This window comes from Nicotiana tomentosiformis, chromosome 5 (assembly GCF_000390325.3).
Source record: "Nicotiana tomentosiformis chromosome 5, ASM39032v3, whole genome shotgun sequence".
Lineage (NCBI taxonomy): Eukaryota > Viridiplantae > Streptophyta > Magnoliopsida > Solanales > Solanaceae > Nicotiana > Nicotiana tomentosiformis.
This window is the reverse complement of record NC_090816.1, coordinates 36,178,204-36,195,213: the sequence shown is the minus strand read 5'-3', so window position 1 is coordinate 36,195,213 and position 17,010 is coordinate 36,178,204. Positions and strand designations below refer to the sequence as shown.

The 17,010-nt window shown below is 38.8% G+C and overlaps 1 protein-coding gene across 1 annotated transcript; it reads left to right on the top strand.

The window, feature by feature from the left end:
- The first annotated feature begins 2,400 nt into the window (after positions 1-2,400).
- Positions 2,401-3,171, top strand: LOC138892166 (uncharacterized). The gene has a single exon (XM_070175872.1). It carries the CDS (start codon positions 2,401-2,403, stop codon positions 3,169-3,171), a length of 771 nt encoding a protein of 256 aa, XP_070031973.1.
- Positions 3,172-17,010: the final 13,839 nt, after the last annotated feature.

Here is a 17,010-nt window from a genome sequence, read left to right as displayed (position 1 = left end):
CTGAGAGACAAGTCTGCGATCCATTATGCGGTCGCATAACTTTTGTGCGGACCGCATATTGATCGCATAATTGTTAAAGAAGTCCAGTGAAGATGACTATGTGGTGAGTTATGCGGCCGCAAAAGTGATATGCGGACCGCATATCCAAAATGCGATGGAAAAACTAGAAGTTTGTGTGATCAACTCTGCGGTGGAACTGAAGATATGCGAACCGCGAAAGCCTTCTGCGACCCATTCTGCGTTCGTAGACTTGATCTGCAGGGTCATTTTTATCAGGTTTTGACCACGACTTTTAGTCCATTATAAATAGAATGATTAGATTTTTTGTGCAGGATCTGGTCTGACAGAAAGAGGCTACACTTAGAGCATTGAATGCACTATTATTCTTGAAGCTTTTGAGAGAGAATCCAAGATTTTGTCTATATTTGTAAGCTTCATGACTTTATTTATTACATTGTTCTTGTATTTTAGTATGAGCAGATAATTTTAAATACTAAGGTTGTGAATCTTACGTGGGTGTAATGTTAATGGGTATTTATCATTTATAATATATATAATGGTTGATCGATTTCTATTCATTTCTCATACTTCATTTATGGTTGATGGTTGCAAACATTGACTAGTGTCAATTTACTCTATCGTTACTTGGAAAAGTAGGTTAGAATTTGGTAGAATTGAATAGCAAGAACTCAAGACTTTAAACTTTGTTTAATAGAATCTCTTAGGGATAAGTGGATTCTACTTGGCATAAATTGGTTGTTCTTAATTGTAACTCTTTTATATTTGGGAAAATCATAAAGAGGAAATACTATCTAATTATTGAAAAATATTGGGTAGTCATTTAGGAATCATTTGCATATCAAAGGATATTCCATTAGAAATATATAATATTAACACTGATAGCATTACATTTCAGTGATGGAGACACAACCTTGGTTTCTAAATCAAATTAATCAAATCATCTCAATAAAATAGCTTTTCTCGACAATTCACAATTACACACTGATTAAACTAACGGAGTAGAATTACGGCTTAAGTCAAGTTTCACACTATTTAAGTAACTTTTTCACACCTATTCCCTGTGGGATTCGACCCCAACCTAGTTGGGTTATTATATTTGACATCGACCACCTTACACTATTTATATATGTGTAATTTGAGCGTATCAAATTTTGACGCCGTTGTCCGGGAATACGGTTTTGAAATCACTAACTAGTGTGTGCTTTACTTGACATCTTATTCTATTCCACCACACTTTGCTTGTTTTGCTTGGTGTCATTAGGTAAACATGGGCGAGACGGAATAAAAGAATGTGTTTGCGGATATAGATGAGTATATTGAGGATACAAACGCCATTATCCCTCCAAGAGTTGATGCTGCTACCTTCAAAGTGGAAGACAATCTAATCCTAATGCTAAAAGCAGAGGGGTTCTTCCGAAATTCTACCGACGATGATCTGACACAACATCTCAGAAATATTTGGGTGTGTGTGCAATGCACAAGCAGAATCATGTCTCGGATGATGCCCTAAGGTTGAGGGTGTTCAAGTAATCTCTAACTGGAGAGGCAAGGTAGTGGATCTAAAATCTACCTTCTAATTCCATCCACACTTGGCCCGAACTTGTCTGAGTTTTCCTAGCAAAATGGTTTCCACAAAGCAAGAAGTCCAAGCTCCGGGATAAAACTTTCTTCTTCAAGCAATTACCTAGAGAGCATCTACATGAGGTATGGGATAGATTCAAGCTATATTTGGTGAGGTCGTCGAATCATAGCTTTCCAGATAATATTCGATTGGAGAAGTTTTACATGGACTTAGATCCTATGAATCAATCCATAGCTAAAAATGCAGCGAACGGGTCCTTTATGGACAAAACATTTGCAAGGGTCACATAAATCCTTGACAAGATGGCCGAACATAACCAAGCTTGACACTCGGAAGATACCACATGTGGAATTGCATATGGTACTCCCTCCTCGACCAAAATGATTAAGGAGAACCAAGAAAGAGATCAAATAATTATCGGGCTTGCCACCAACATCAACGTGTTTACAAAAATGTTCACGGAAAGCCAAACAAAAAAGATGAATGTTGTGGAAGATGTGCAACCCATGTCGAATGAGGAATATGAAGAAGCAAATTATGTCAACAATTATCAAGGAGGATGTCAAATAAAATCCTACCAAGGTTCAGGACAACAACACCAATGGAGGTCTAACCTGCAATGGCAAGGCAACTAACAGTGGCGAAATGACCAAGGTAGTTCAAATCAAGGAAATTGGAGTAACAAAAACAATAATTTTTCAAATCGGAGTTCAAACCCCTATGTTCCACCAAAGGGGCAATATTCTAACTCTCTACATTGGAAAGAAAGCTCTTCAAGTGAGTCCAAGTTGGAAAACATGCTTGAAAGAGTATTGCAAAATCAAGAGAGATCCGACACTTCAATGAAGAATATGACAAAACTTATGGTTTCCCACACCGCATCTATTCAAAAGTTGGAGATGCAAATGAGCATTCTCTCAAGAGAACAAAATCCGAAACAAAAAGGCACACTCCCAAGTGATACAATTGCAAACCCAAAAGGTAATGGAAGTGGTCCAACCTCTCATTGTATGGCAATCACAACTCGAAGTGGGAAACTACTTCAAGGAGAGAATGAACAAGTGGTCGAAGTAGAAGATTTTGAACAAGAAGTCAAGGCACAAGTTGAGGTGCCAAATGTTGTTGAAGTTGAAAGACTCCCGAAGAAAGTGAGAACCCAAGAAGTGAACCGGGAAAAGGTAATAGAGGTACCAAAAACTCTAGCACCAATTCCTAGACCTCCTCCTCCTTTCCCTCAAATACTAACTAGAAAGGTTGATGATAGCAAACTCGAGAAGTTCTATGATATCTTAAAGCAATTATCGGTGAACATTCCATTTATGGAAGTATTTCAAGAGATGCCAGGTTTCGCTAAGTACCTGAAGGACTTGGTAACTAAAAAGAAAACCACCAAGAATGAAGTGGTGAATGTGACTCACCGGGTTAGTTCCATCATTGCAACAACCACCGTCCAAAAGAAAGAGGACCCGAGAGCCTTCACCATTGCATGCATGATTGGATTGCGTGACTTTGCACAAGCGCTTTGTGATAATGGGGCTAGCATCAACTTAATGCCCCTTGAAATTTAAAATCAAGAGGGATTAGGAATGCCTAGGCCTACAAGTATGAGGTTGCAAATGACCAACCGTTCAATAAAGCGGCCGGTGGGAATAGTTGATGATGTGCTTGTGAAAGTGGGGAAGTTTATCCTCCCTATCGACTTTGTTATTCTCGACTGTGCCATTGATAAATATATCCCTATCATCTTAGGGAGACCATTCCTTTCTACTAAGAGGGCACTCATGGACTCAGAACAAAATGAGATCAAGTTCCGAGTTATTGACGAAGAAGTTACCTTTCAAGCAAGTAAGGGTATAAAATTGCCACAAGCATATGATAGTATTTCAGTCATTGATGTAGTTGATGAGGTAGAAGATGCAGTTGAGGTAAAGATGGAAGAGGGATGCCTTGGTGAGGCATTGACAGCTATTTTTCTGAATTTTGATGGTGAGGACATAGAAGTATACGTGGAATCGGTGAATGCGTTGGAAGGGCTTGGGTCCTACACTTATACACCAAAGAAGCTTTCTCTTGACTTAGAGAATAGAGTCACTCCTCCCGCCAAGCCTTCAATTATCGAGCCGCCACAACTTGAGCTAAAACCACTCCCGTCACACTTAAGGTATAAATTTCTTGGCTTTAATGAAACTCTACCCGTAATTGTTTCGTCTTTGTTGAATGATGTGCAGGTTGAACACTTATTGGATACCTTGAGGGAGCACATACATGCCATTGGTTGGACTATAGCAGATATCTGTGGGATTTTCACTGGAATTTGTGAGCATAAGATACAATTGGAGCAAGAGAGCAAACCTAGTGTGGAACATCAAAGAAGGTTAAATCCTTCCAAGCAAGAGGTGGTGAAGAAAGAAATCATAAAATGGTTGGATGTCGGGGTTGTCTACCTCATTGCCGATAGTCCTTGGGTGAGTATGGTGAAATGTGTGCCAAAGAAAGGAGGCATAACCGTGATACATAGTGACAAAAATGAACTCATCCCAACAAAGACGGTGACCGGGTGGAGAGTTTGCATGGACTACCGGAAGCTCAATAATACTACTTACAAAGACCATTTCCTTATGCCTTTTAGTGATCAAATGCTTGATCGGCCAGCGGGAAGGTCATTTTATTGCTTTTTGGATGGTTATTCTGGCTACAACCAAATCAACATCACCTTAGAGGACCAAGAGAAGGCGATATTAACATGTCCGTATGGAACCTTTTCTTTTAGTCAGATTCTATTTGGGCTATGCAATGCCCCGACTATGTTTCAACGATGCATGATGTCAATTTTCTCAGACATGGTGGAGGATTTCTTAGAAGTATTCATGGATGGCTTCTCTGTAGTTGGTGATTACTTTGAGCGTTGCCTTGAAAACCTTAGGCAAGTGCTCAAAAGATGCTAGGAAACAAACCTTGTGCTCAATTGGAAAAATGTCACTTCATGGTAGATGAGGGTATTGTTCTTGGCCACAAAATCTCCAAGCAAGGCATAGAGGTTGATCGGGAAAAGATCGAGATCATTTCCAAGCTTCCTCCTCCCACTCCAGTAAAAAGGTATTCAGGGCTTTTTGGGGCATGCCGGGTTTTACAGGGGATTTATCAAGGATTTCTCAAAAATTGCAAGTCCCATGTGCAAGCTCCTTGAAAAATATGCTAAGCTTGAGTTCGATGAGAAGTGCCTAAAAGATTTTGAGGAATTGAAAGCAAGGCTCACCACGACACCTATTATTGTCATACCCGATTGGTCTCTTATATTTCAACTAATATGTGATGTCAGTGGTGTGGCTATTGGAGCGGTGCTTGGTGAACGGCATAACAAGATTCTTCATACTGTCTACTACGCAAGCAAGACACTCAATGGTGAACAACTGATTTACACGGTAACTGAGCAAGAACTGCTTGGTATTGTCTATGCTTTTGAAAAATTCTGGGCCTACTTGTTGGGATCCAAAGTGATAGACTACACCGATCATGCTGCTCTCTGTTACGTTATGGTGAAGAAGAATGCTAAATCAAGATTGATTAAGTGGGTTCTTTTATTACAAGAATTTGACTTTGAAGTCAAAGATATGAAAGGAACAGAGAATCAAGTTGTGGATCACTTATCTAGGCTTGAAGAGGCAGGAAGACCAAAAGAAGATATTGAAATTAATGATGCCTTCCCAGATGAACACTTATTGGCAATATCTAGCACCTCCACTCCTTGGTATACCGACATTAATAACTTCTTGGCTAGTGACCTTATCCCCGACGGATTGGAAACATATCAAAAGAAAAAGTTCTTGAAGAAATGTAGGAAATACTATTGGGAGGAACCTTTTTTGTTCCGGATTTGCACCGACAACATCATTTGGCGTTGTGTTCCGAAAGATGAGATAATTCAAATTCTCAAAGCATGTCATGACTCCCCAATTAGAGGTCACCACAATGGAAATCGTACTGCGGAAAAAGTGCTTGGATGTGGCTATTATTGGCCATCGATCTACCAAGATCCAAACCAAATGGTCAAGGCATGTGACCAATGTCAAAGACAAGGGTCAATCTCTAGAAGGCATGAGATGCCTATGAACTTTGTAATGGAGGTCGAGATCTTTGATGTGTGGGGGATAGATTTCATGGGTCCCTTCATAAGCTCACGCGGCATGACATATATCTTGGTGGCAGTAGATTATGTCTCCAAATGGGTCGAGGCTATTGCCTTGCCGAACAATGAGGCAAAGAGTGTAACCGCCTTCTAGAAGAAAAATAAATTTACTCGGTTTGGAACCCCAAGAGCCATCATTAGTGAGGTGGCTCTCACTTTTGCAATAAAGCTTTCGTCGGGCTACTAGAAAAATATGGAGTTAAGCACAAGGTGGCCATCCCTTATCATCCTCAGTCAAACGGCCAAGTTGAAGTCTCCAACCGGGAGATCAAAAATATTCTAGCAAAAACTGTTAATGCAAACAGGACCGACTGGTCAACGAAGCTAGACGATGCATTGTGGGCCTATCGAATGACATTTAAGACACCCATTGGCACCTCACCTTACTGGTTAGTTTTTGGTAAGGCTTGTCTCTTGCTAGTGGAACTTGAACACAAAGCCATGTGGGTATTAAAAAAGTTAAATCTTAACTGGACCGAAGTTGCTGATCTTAGGATGACACAACTCAACGAGATGGAAGAGTTCTGTTTCCATGCCTACGAGAATGCAACCATGTATAAAAAAGAATGAAGTTTGTTCATGACAAGAAGATTTTGAAGCGGGAATTCAAATCCGGTGACTTGGTCTTACTCTTTAACTCAAGATTGAAGTTCTTTATGGGAAAACTCAAATCCAAATGGTCGGACCCATTCAAAATTGTGAGTGTGTCTTCCTATGGTGCTATTGAATTAGAATCCGAGGACAGGACTCGAACTTTCAAAGTAAATGGCCGAAGAGTCAATCACTAACTCAGAACCAGTGGAGAAAGGAAATTGGTAGAACAATTCTCACTCAAGGATAGTCTTGTACCAATCCCTACCACTGATTAGCCAAAATAGGGGCAACATCGTCGTGCCGTGACGTTAAATCAAGCGCTTCTTGAGAGGCAACCCAAAAGTTGGTAACATCATTTTTTTAGATTTTAATTTTGGTAGGTTTGTTTGTAAGTGTTGGACAGTTTGACATATGTATTAGAATGCAGGCTACCCAAAATACAAAGAGATAGGATGCAAAGGCAAAGGGAAAATGAAGGAAAGAAAACTGAGATTCAGATGTTGTTCTGCGGCAACATATGCGACCACATAACAGGTTTGCAGACCGCATAATGGTCGCAAAAACAAGTAGAACACTAGTCAAATTGGACCTTAAAAATACAGAAGAAATTCAACTTTTGCGGCCCACATAATTATTCTGCGACCGCATAATGGGTCGCATATGTGTTGCACTAATCCATCGCACAACACATATGCAGCCGCATATTATGTTATGCGATGGTCAAGTAGCTGCAAACCAACTGGTAATAAAACCTAACTCTTTATCTCTCTCCTTGCCATCTCTCTTCTCTAACCTCACACATACAGACACAAAGCATAACACAAAAGAAATCACATTAAGAAAAATAACAAGAAATTGAATAGAAATGGCTCACCTTGCTCGCGAATTTACAGCAACTTGGCTTGCTCAATCGTATGACATATTGTATGTAAATTTCCAACGTTTCTCCTACTCAGTTTAAGTGAAGATTATTGTGTTCTTTCACTCACCTTATTCTCCCACATCATCTATGATACCCGTCTCTATTTTCCCAATTGTTTATCTTCTGTAATGGGAATCAACTTTGGAGGAAAGTATTTGTTGTGGGTAAATCAAAAAATTGGAGTTTAATGTTAGGATTACTGATTTGAGGGCTGGGGATTGGTAATTTGTGTTTGGCTAAGCATGAAATCGACCTCAGGTTGAGAGTATATTGGTCTATCGCGAGTGATGATTTATCTATGTAGTGTTGCATATAATATTGCATGTGAGGGAAATTTCATGGAGAAGATAAAGTTTGCGCTAAAGAACTGGTTTGCGGTCCGCATAATGGTCGCAGAATTAGGCAGAATCAACTTAAGTTTAATGTAAAAATGCGACCGATCTGCGGTCGCACACTTGTTCTTCGGCCACTTATGCGGTCGCACACTTGTTCTGCGACCACTTCTGTGGCCCGCATAAGTTTTTTGCTACTGATAATTCATGTTCTACGTTATGGTTTGCGGTCCACAGAGTTAATATGCGATCACATACAGGCTCGCAGCACGCACACACACACACACACACACACACACACACACACACACACACACACACATATATATATATATATATATATATATATATATATATATATATATATATTTCCTTTCTTTTCTTTTCTCTCATGTCTTTACTATATGGTACACATGCCCTCCTTGAATGTTGAGAATGAGGCTAAAACACTAAGTTGGGGGTATTGGTATCAATTGGAAAATGGTGAAGATGTTCATAGTGTGTAGAAGAAAATTCCTCAAAGTTATGTTAAATGAAGATACTCATGCTCCAATAGAAAAGCAAAAGAATATATATATATATATATATATATATATGTATATATATATATATATGGAGTTTTGAGAAAATAAGAGAGGTACTTTAAGGTGGTTCTATGTTGGTACTAGAGGTCAATAAGGGCCATGTGATTTTAAAAAAAAAATCAAAATGCAAAAAGTTCATAAACAAATGTGTTTCGCGTTCAAGGAGTGTACAGTCACTATATTCCCAAATATTCATCCAATCTTTACCGAAGCCTATACTACAACCCTTAAAAAGTCCTTTTTGATCTACAACCAATTATTCCTGGGTAGCAATGAGTTAAAATAAGGGCAAGCATATGGACTGATACTTGTAGCACTTAGCCTTCTTTCTGAGTGCAAGAGTGTTTGATTGTATCCCCTGTACATATGTGTTGAGTTGGGGATTTTCGTTGATGTGAGCATGCATGAATTGCAAGATTTAGCAGAAGTTAGGCTTCTTGAAGTAGGATATAAGTGCATATCTAGCTATGGGTAGCACTCTATCATTGTTCTAGAGGCTCGAAACTCACAAACTGATTATTTGAACTGTTAAATGATCTTTGTCCTTAAAGAAGGATGAGTATAAAAAAAAGGGAGGGGTTATATGCTTGTTAGCTAACAGTCAGCACCATCCATAGTCACTGCTGCTTTGTGATCAGTCGGGAGTAGATTAGCATTTGGTCAGTTGATTGTTTTAGTTACTTGAGGGCAAGCAAGAGTCTAAGTTGGGTGTGTTGATGTGTCGTACAAATGCAGCACTTTTGACACTAATTACATAGACTTTAGCTCATCTTTTATAGCATTATAAGTCATTTCTTATGTAGTTTTGGTGCTTTGTAGACAACCAGACTTGAAGAACCAAGATCATAAAAGAAGATGACAAAAACCTATGAAAGGCAGAAATGCAGCAGGTCTGCGGCCGCAAAAGTGATGTGCGGGTCGCAGACTCAACGTAGAATGAAGCAGAAAAACCCAGTTTCTGAGAGCCAAGTCTGCGATCCATTATGCGGTCGCATAACTTTTGTGCGGACCGTATATTGATCGCATAATTGTTAAAGAAGTCCAGTGAAGATGACTATGCGGTGTGTTATGCGGCCGCAAAAGTGATATGCGAACTGCATATCCAAAATGCGATGGAAAAACTAGAAGTTTGTGTGATCAACTCTGCGGTGGAACTGAAGATATGCGAACCGCGAAAGCCTTCTACGACCCATTCTGCGTTCGCAGACTTGATCTGCAGGGTCATTTTTATCAGTTTTTGACCATGACTTTTAGCCCATTATAAATAGAATGATTAGGGTTTTTGTGCAGGATCAGGTCTGACATAAAGAGGATACACTTAGAGCATTGAATGCATTATTTTGGAAGCTTTTGAGAGAGAATCCAAGATTTTTTCTATATTTGTAAGCTTCATGACTTTATTTATTACAGTGTTCTTGTATTTTAGTATGAGTAGCTAATTTTAAATACTAAGGTTGTGAATCTTATGTGGGTGTAATGTTAATGGGTATTTATCATTTATAATATATATATATAATAGTTGATCGATTTCTATTCATTTATACTTCATTTATGGTTGATGGTTGCAAACATTGACTAGTGACAATTTACTTTATCTTTACTTGGAAATATGGGTTAGAGTTTGGTAGAATTAAATAGCAAGAACCCAAGGCTTTAATCAATATAAGCATACCTTAATTAAGTCAAAATTGTCCCTTGAAGGATAGTAGAGAACCAGGTCCTGCGTTCCTTTAAGATACCTTAGAATCCTCTTGGCAACTTTAAGATGAGATTCCTTTGGACTGGATTGAAATCTAGCACATAATCTCACATTGAATACAATATCAGGTCTACTAGTTGTGAGATACAAGAGTGAACCAATGATGCCTCTATACCTGGTTTCATTCACAGTAGAACCAGGTTCATCCAAGTCCAGATGGGTGGCAGTGGCAATAGGAGTATCAATGGTTTTTGAACTTTCCATCTCAAATCTCTTCAGGAGCTCTTTAATGTACTTCTGTTGGCTTATCATCATTCCCTTAGGGGTTTGCTTAACTTGAAACACTAAGAAATAATTCAATCCCCCCATCATGCTCATTTCAAACTCGCTTCCCATAAGCTTTGCAAAAAACTCACACAAAGAGTCATTTATTGCACCAAAAATGATATTGTCAACTAAACTTGCACAATGAGCAGGTTCCTTCCCCGTTTATTTAGAAATAGGATGTTGTCAATTTTTCCTCGTGCAAGACATTTTCATACCAAGCACGAGGGACATGCTTCAGTCCATATAATGCCTTGTCAAGTTTGAATACATGTTCAGGATGCTCGTGATACTCAAACCCAGGTGGTTATTTGACGAAGACTTCTTCCTTTAAATAACCATTCAGAAATGCACTTTTGATATCCATTTGGAACAATTTGAATTCCATATGAGATGCAAAATCAATGAGAATTCTGATGGCTTCTGATGTTCCGTACAAATACAACACTTTTGACACTAATTACATAGACTTTAGCTCATTTTTTATAGCATTATAAGTCATTTCTTATGTAGTTTTGGTGCTTTGTAGGAAATCGAACTTGAAGAACCAAGATCATAAAAGAAGATGACAAAAACCTATGGAAGGCAAAAATGCAGTAGGTCTGAGGCCGCAAAAGTGATGTGCGGGTCGTAGACTCAACGTAGAATGAAGCAGAAAACCCAGTTTCTGAGAGACAATTCTGTGATCAGTTATGCGGTCACATAACTTTTGTGCGGACCGCATATTGATCGCATAATTGTTAAAGAAGTCCAGTGAAGATGACTATGTGGTGAGTTATGCGGCCGCAAAAGTGATATGCGGACCGCATATCCAAAATGCGATGGAAAAACTAGAAGTTTGTGTGATCAACTCTGCGGTGGAACTGAAGATATGCGAACCGCGAAAGCCTTCTGCGACCCATTCTGCGTTCGTAGACTTGATCTGCAGGGTCATTTTTATCAGTTTTTGACCACGACTTTTAGTCCATTATAAATAGAATGATTAGATTTTTTGTGCAGGATCTGGTCTGACAGAAAGAGGCTACACTTAGAGCATTGAATGCACTATTATTCTGGAAGCTTTTGAGAGAGAATCCAAGATTTTGTCTATATTTGTAAGCTTCGTGACTTTATTTATTACATTGTTCTTGTATTTTAGTATGAGCAGATAATTTTAAATACTAAGGTTGTGAATCTTACGTGGGTGTAATGTTAATGGGTATTTATCATTTATAATATATATAATGGTTGATCGATTTCTATTCATTTCTCATACTTCATTTATGGTTGATGGTTTCAAACATTGACTAGTGTCAATTCACTCTATCGTTACTTGGAAAAGTAGGTTAGAATTTGGTAGAATTGAATAGCAAGAACTCAAGACTTTAAACTTTGTTTAATAGAATCTCTTAGGGATAAGTGAATTCTACTTGGCATAAATTGGTTGTTCTTAATTGTAACTCTTTTATATTTGGGAAAATCATAAAGAGGAAATACTATCTAATTATTGAAAAATATTGGGTAGTCATTTAGGAATCATTTGCATATCAAAGGATATTCCATTAGAAATATATAATATTAACACTGATAGCATTACATTTCATTGATGGAGACACAACCTTGGTTTCTAAATCAAATTAATCAAATCATCTCAATAAAATAGCTTTTCTCGACAATTCACAATTACACATTGATTAAACTAACGGAGTAGAATTACGGCTTAAGTCAAGTTTCACACTATTTAAGTAACTTTTTCACACCTATTCCCTGTGGGATTCGACCCCAACCTAGTTGGGTTATTATATTTGACATCGACCACCTTACACTATTTATATAGGTGTAATTTGTGCGTATCAGCTTCCATACGTGTAATTGGAGCAAAACTTTCATCATAGTCTATCCCTTCTTCTTGATTGTAGCCTTGAACCACTAACCTGGCCGTGTTCCTTGTTGTATTCCCAAATTCATCTCTCTTGTTTCTAAACACCCACCTGGTTCCTATGACTGTTCTATGTGAGGGTCGAGGGACCAGGTGCCATACACGGTTCCTCTCAAATTGATTAAGTTCATCTTGCATAGCAATAATCCAGTTAGCATATTTCAATGCTTCCTTGATATTTTTAGGCTTAATTTGAGATAGGAAAGCTGAGAAGGCAAACGAGTTTCTTGTTTTTGATCTAGTTTGAATTCCTGAATCAAGAGGAGTGATCACATTTTGGAGAGGATGTGAACTTTTGTGCTTCCAGTTAGACACCTGAATCTCATTGTGGGAAGATCCAAGTTCCTCAAAATGGGATCCATTATAAGCATCTATGGACGGGTGAGTACCACTTCTCTGCTCAGCATCAGGAGTTCCTTGCACGGCATCAACAACTTTATCCTCTACTTCAGTTGTTGTGATAGAGGAACCAAGCTCTTCTGCTTCAGCTGAGGATTTTGTTGTATTTTCTTCGTTGAATTCCTTGACTTGGCTCATCAATTCTGCCTTTCCATTTGCCATACCAATGACTTCTCCAGGAACCTTTGACTACTCTCTGTCTTGATCAATTTTTCATGTTAATTTTTCCCACATAGGTGGTGTGATTCATCAAAGATTGCATGTATGCTTTCTTCAACGCATTGAGTCCTTTTGTTGTATGCCTTGTATGATTTGCTTTGTGAGGAATATCCAAGAAAGATTCCTTCATCACTTTTGGTATCAAATTTTCCCAAAGCTTTCTTATCATTATTGAGAACGAAGCATTTACATCCAAACATTCTTAGGTGAGTTAGCTTGGGCTTCCTTCCATTCAGTAATTCATATGGAGTTTTGTTCAGGAGGGACCTGATCATGCACCTGTTCACCAAGTAGAAAATAGTGTTAACTGTCTCTGCCCAGAAGCCTTTTGCTACGCCACTGTCAATTAGCATAGTTCTTGTCATGTCTTCAAGAGTCCTATTTTTCCTCTCCACAACACCATTTTGTTGGGGTGTTCTGGAAGCTGAAAAATTATGATTTATGCCATATTCAGCACATAATTCGTCAAATTTTGCATTGTCGAACTTTGTGCCTTGATCAGACCTTATACTTACAATATTATGGCTCATCTTCACTTGAATATTCTTCACAAATGCAACAAAAACTAGAAAGGTTTCATCCTTGGTTCTGAGAAATAAGGTCCATGTGAATCTGGAGTAGTCGTCAACTATGACAAGGATGTACTTATTTCATCCTCTACTAGGCACCCTCATAGGTCCACATAGATCCATATGGAGGAGATCAAGTGGCCTTGATATGCTTACTTCATTCTTGGGCTTAAAAGAGGACCTGGCTTGCTTTCCTCTTACACAAGCATCACATACTTTGTGACCTTTGAACCTTGACTCAGGCAGCCCACGGACCAGGTCCTTCTTTACCAACTTGTTCAGCAATAAAAAGCTTGCATGTCCTAATCTTTTGTGCCACAGCTCAGCATCATCATCAACAACACTTAGACATGTAAGATCCCCATTATACAAGGACTCAAAATCAGCAACATAGATGTTTTTGTATCTTTTTGCCAACAGCACCACTTCATCAGTCACGAGATTTGTGACTGTGCAGGTTTTTGATAAAAATTTCACTTTGTTTCCTTTGTTGTAGATATGAGAAACACTCAGTAGGCTATATTTCAAGCCATTCACATAGTACACATTCTTAATTGAGTGAGTGCGCATCTTCCCAATTCTTCCTACTCCCAGAATGTATCCCTTTTTTTCATTGCCAAAGGACACACTCCCTCCTTGCAGGGCTTTGAGTGAAAGGAAGTCATCGATGTTTCCAGTCATATGCTTAGAACAACTACTATTCATTTGGCTGCTTCCTTTCACTGCTCCCTGCACAAGAAAAGCAAGGATTAGACTTAGGAACCCAAACAAGTTTGTATCCCTTGTAATGAGGAAAAGGGCGAATTAAACTTCTTTTTGTCCAAGAAGGCAATACACGTTTCTTAATGGAGGAACCAGGTTCCTTAGCAGTAGTTATCTTTTCAACAAAAACTTGGTTTTTCTATTGGGACCGAATTCTAGCCTTACGATTTTCTTTAAAGTGTCCAGTGTTGCCACAGTGAGTGCAAAGCCAGTTATCAGGGACAGTAATATACGTGCTATGTGGATTGTAGGGAGTCATTTCCTTTTGAAACCTGACTCCCTGCCTGTTCCCACCATTGCTTGTAAACTTGGCAATGATTGTATCAGAGGACCAGGTCCACTTTAGATATTTTTCTAGGTCATTTTTAACTCTTCCTAGATCTTCCTGAAGTTGTTTGTTTCTTTCAAGTTCAGCACAAAGACTAGATTTCATAGATTTGAGTTCATTTTCAAGCTTAATGTGTGCCTCACATGTAACTTCCTTTCCCTTTTGGATATTCCCATAATTGTTTCCCTTTTTAGTTCCTCTATTATTTATTTTAGATCCACAACAACTACCAATAGGTTATCTCTCTCATGTTCTACGTTTTCAATTTTTCAATTAGAACATCTTTTTCTTTCTTTAGAACCTCGATGGTTTCTTTTAGATCCACCACTACGACTACCAGATCATCTCTCTCATGTTCTACCTCTCCTAGTTCCACAGTTAATGCATTTTTATCATTTATAATACTATGATAAGAATCAATTAAAATATTTTCCAAAGATATAAGCTTCATCTCAGAGTAAGACTTTAAATTTCTTTGAACGTCTAGAAAGTTTACCTCATCATCATCATCAGATTTTGCCATCAGGGCAAAGATAGAGTCATATTCAGCTGCTTCACTTTCAACTGCCATCATGGAGGTGTCACCTTGTTCATCATCTTCTCCAGATTTGCTGGAAGAATCTACCGATGCAGCAAGAGCTTGTTTCACAACATTGTCAGAGATATCTTTTCTCTTGAATCCTTTGTCATGAACCGGGTTCCTCTTGATTGCTTTGTTTGTGTTGTGCTTGTACTGGTTTTGCTTGAGGAGAGGACAGTCTTTGATTAAGTGTCCTGGATTACCACATTTATGACACAAGTCATAACCTCTTGGATTGTTGGAGCTGCCCCTTTTTGGAATGCCTCCATTCCTGCGAACCATTTTTTGAAATCACTTAGTCAGGTAGGCAATGTCAGCATCCTCACCACTTGAGTCATTATTGTCTGCCTTGAGGACCAGATTCTTCTCCATTTTGGACTCTCTTCTTTCATGGTCCTTCTTCTTCTTCATTTCATAAGTCTTCAGATTTCCAATGAGTTCATCAATGGTCAACTTTTGCAGATCCTTTGCCTCTGTGATAGCATTTACTTTGCTTTCCCAAGAAATACGTAATACACCGAGTATTTTCCTCAAATGTTTGTTCCTTGGAATTATCTCTCCTAGAGAGTGGAACTCATTGATGATAGAGGTGAATCGAGTGTGCATGTCCTGAATGGACTCATCATTCTTTATCCTAAAGAGTTCATACTAAGTGGTGAGCATGTCGATCTTTGACTGCTTGACTTGAGTTGTTCCTTTATGTGCTGTTTGGAGAGCTTCCCAGATCTCTTTGGCAGATTGACAGGCAGAGATTCTGTTGTACTCGTCTGGTCCAATACCACAGACGAGAATCTTGTTTGCTCGGAAGTTCTTCTCTACGGATTTTCGGTCAGCATCGTTGTACTCCTTCCTTGTCTTTGGAACTGTCACTGCTGGCTCGCCAACAGATTTCATGGGGACGAAGGGTCCATCACAGATAACATCCTAGAGTTCTGAATCTTCAGCCATGATAAAGTCATGCATCCTTGTCTTCCACCATCCGTAGTACTGTCCATTGAATCTTGGTGGTCTGTAGGTTAATTGACCTTCTTCAAAGTTTGGTGGAGCAGCCATTTGGATCCTTTCTAGGTGTTATCCTGATATAAAGAACCTTCTCTAATACCAATTGATAGATACTTAGGGTCCACCAAACTGTATAGAGAACCTAGTTCTCTATCGGTTCCCACAGAACACACACAATAAGAGATAAGTAAATGACACAACAGAATTTTACGTGAAAAACTCTCAGCTCACGGGATTAAAAACCACGACCTACACTCGTAGGATTTCAACTTCACTAACCGAGAAACTTTAGATTAAAACCTATTGTAACCTAGGAATTAAACTCTTAATCTCTCACTCACTTGTAATAACTCTATTACAAGCCTCTTTGTAATAACTCTATTACAAAGCTCACAACTCGACTAACTCTAAGCAAGACACAAACACAAGGTTTATGGTTTTACAAATGGTTTCATACACAATGCTTCTAGCTAAGCTAAGTAGGAATTACAAGTAGTCCATTCTAACACAAGTACAACTAAGAACATATTGATAACACAGAGCTGGAAACAGGTCCTTCGTTCCGTTGTTCTTTGTTCTTGAAGCCTGGAAGTTACTTGCAAGATGGAAACACACTTGAGAGGAAACTTGATCGATTTTTCGGATGGGCAAGTGTATGTTTTTCCTTTGCTTCATGTTAATAATATCCAACTGATGTCGCTTGGATGATGCAAGCAAATATCCGGTACAAGACGTTCCCAATAAAGTGACCGTTGCACTGTTTGCGTTATTGCGTGTGTGCTGAGGAACAATTGCAACGACTTTACAACTGTGAGAAGTTGAATAGTACAGTCAGTAAGGGAACTGATATTCATCTGTTCCCTCTGTCATTTCTTTGACTCTAGCTGTTGGAACTTGTGCCCGACTTGAGATTTGTTGTACTTTGGCACCTTGAGGATGTGTAACAGGTTCCCAATCTGGTTCTTATCATAAAGTTTATTAGATTATCA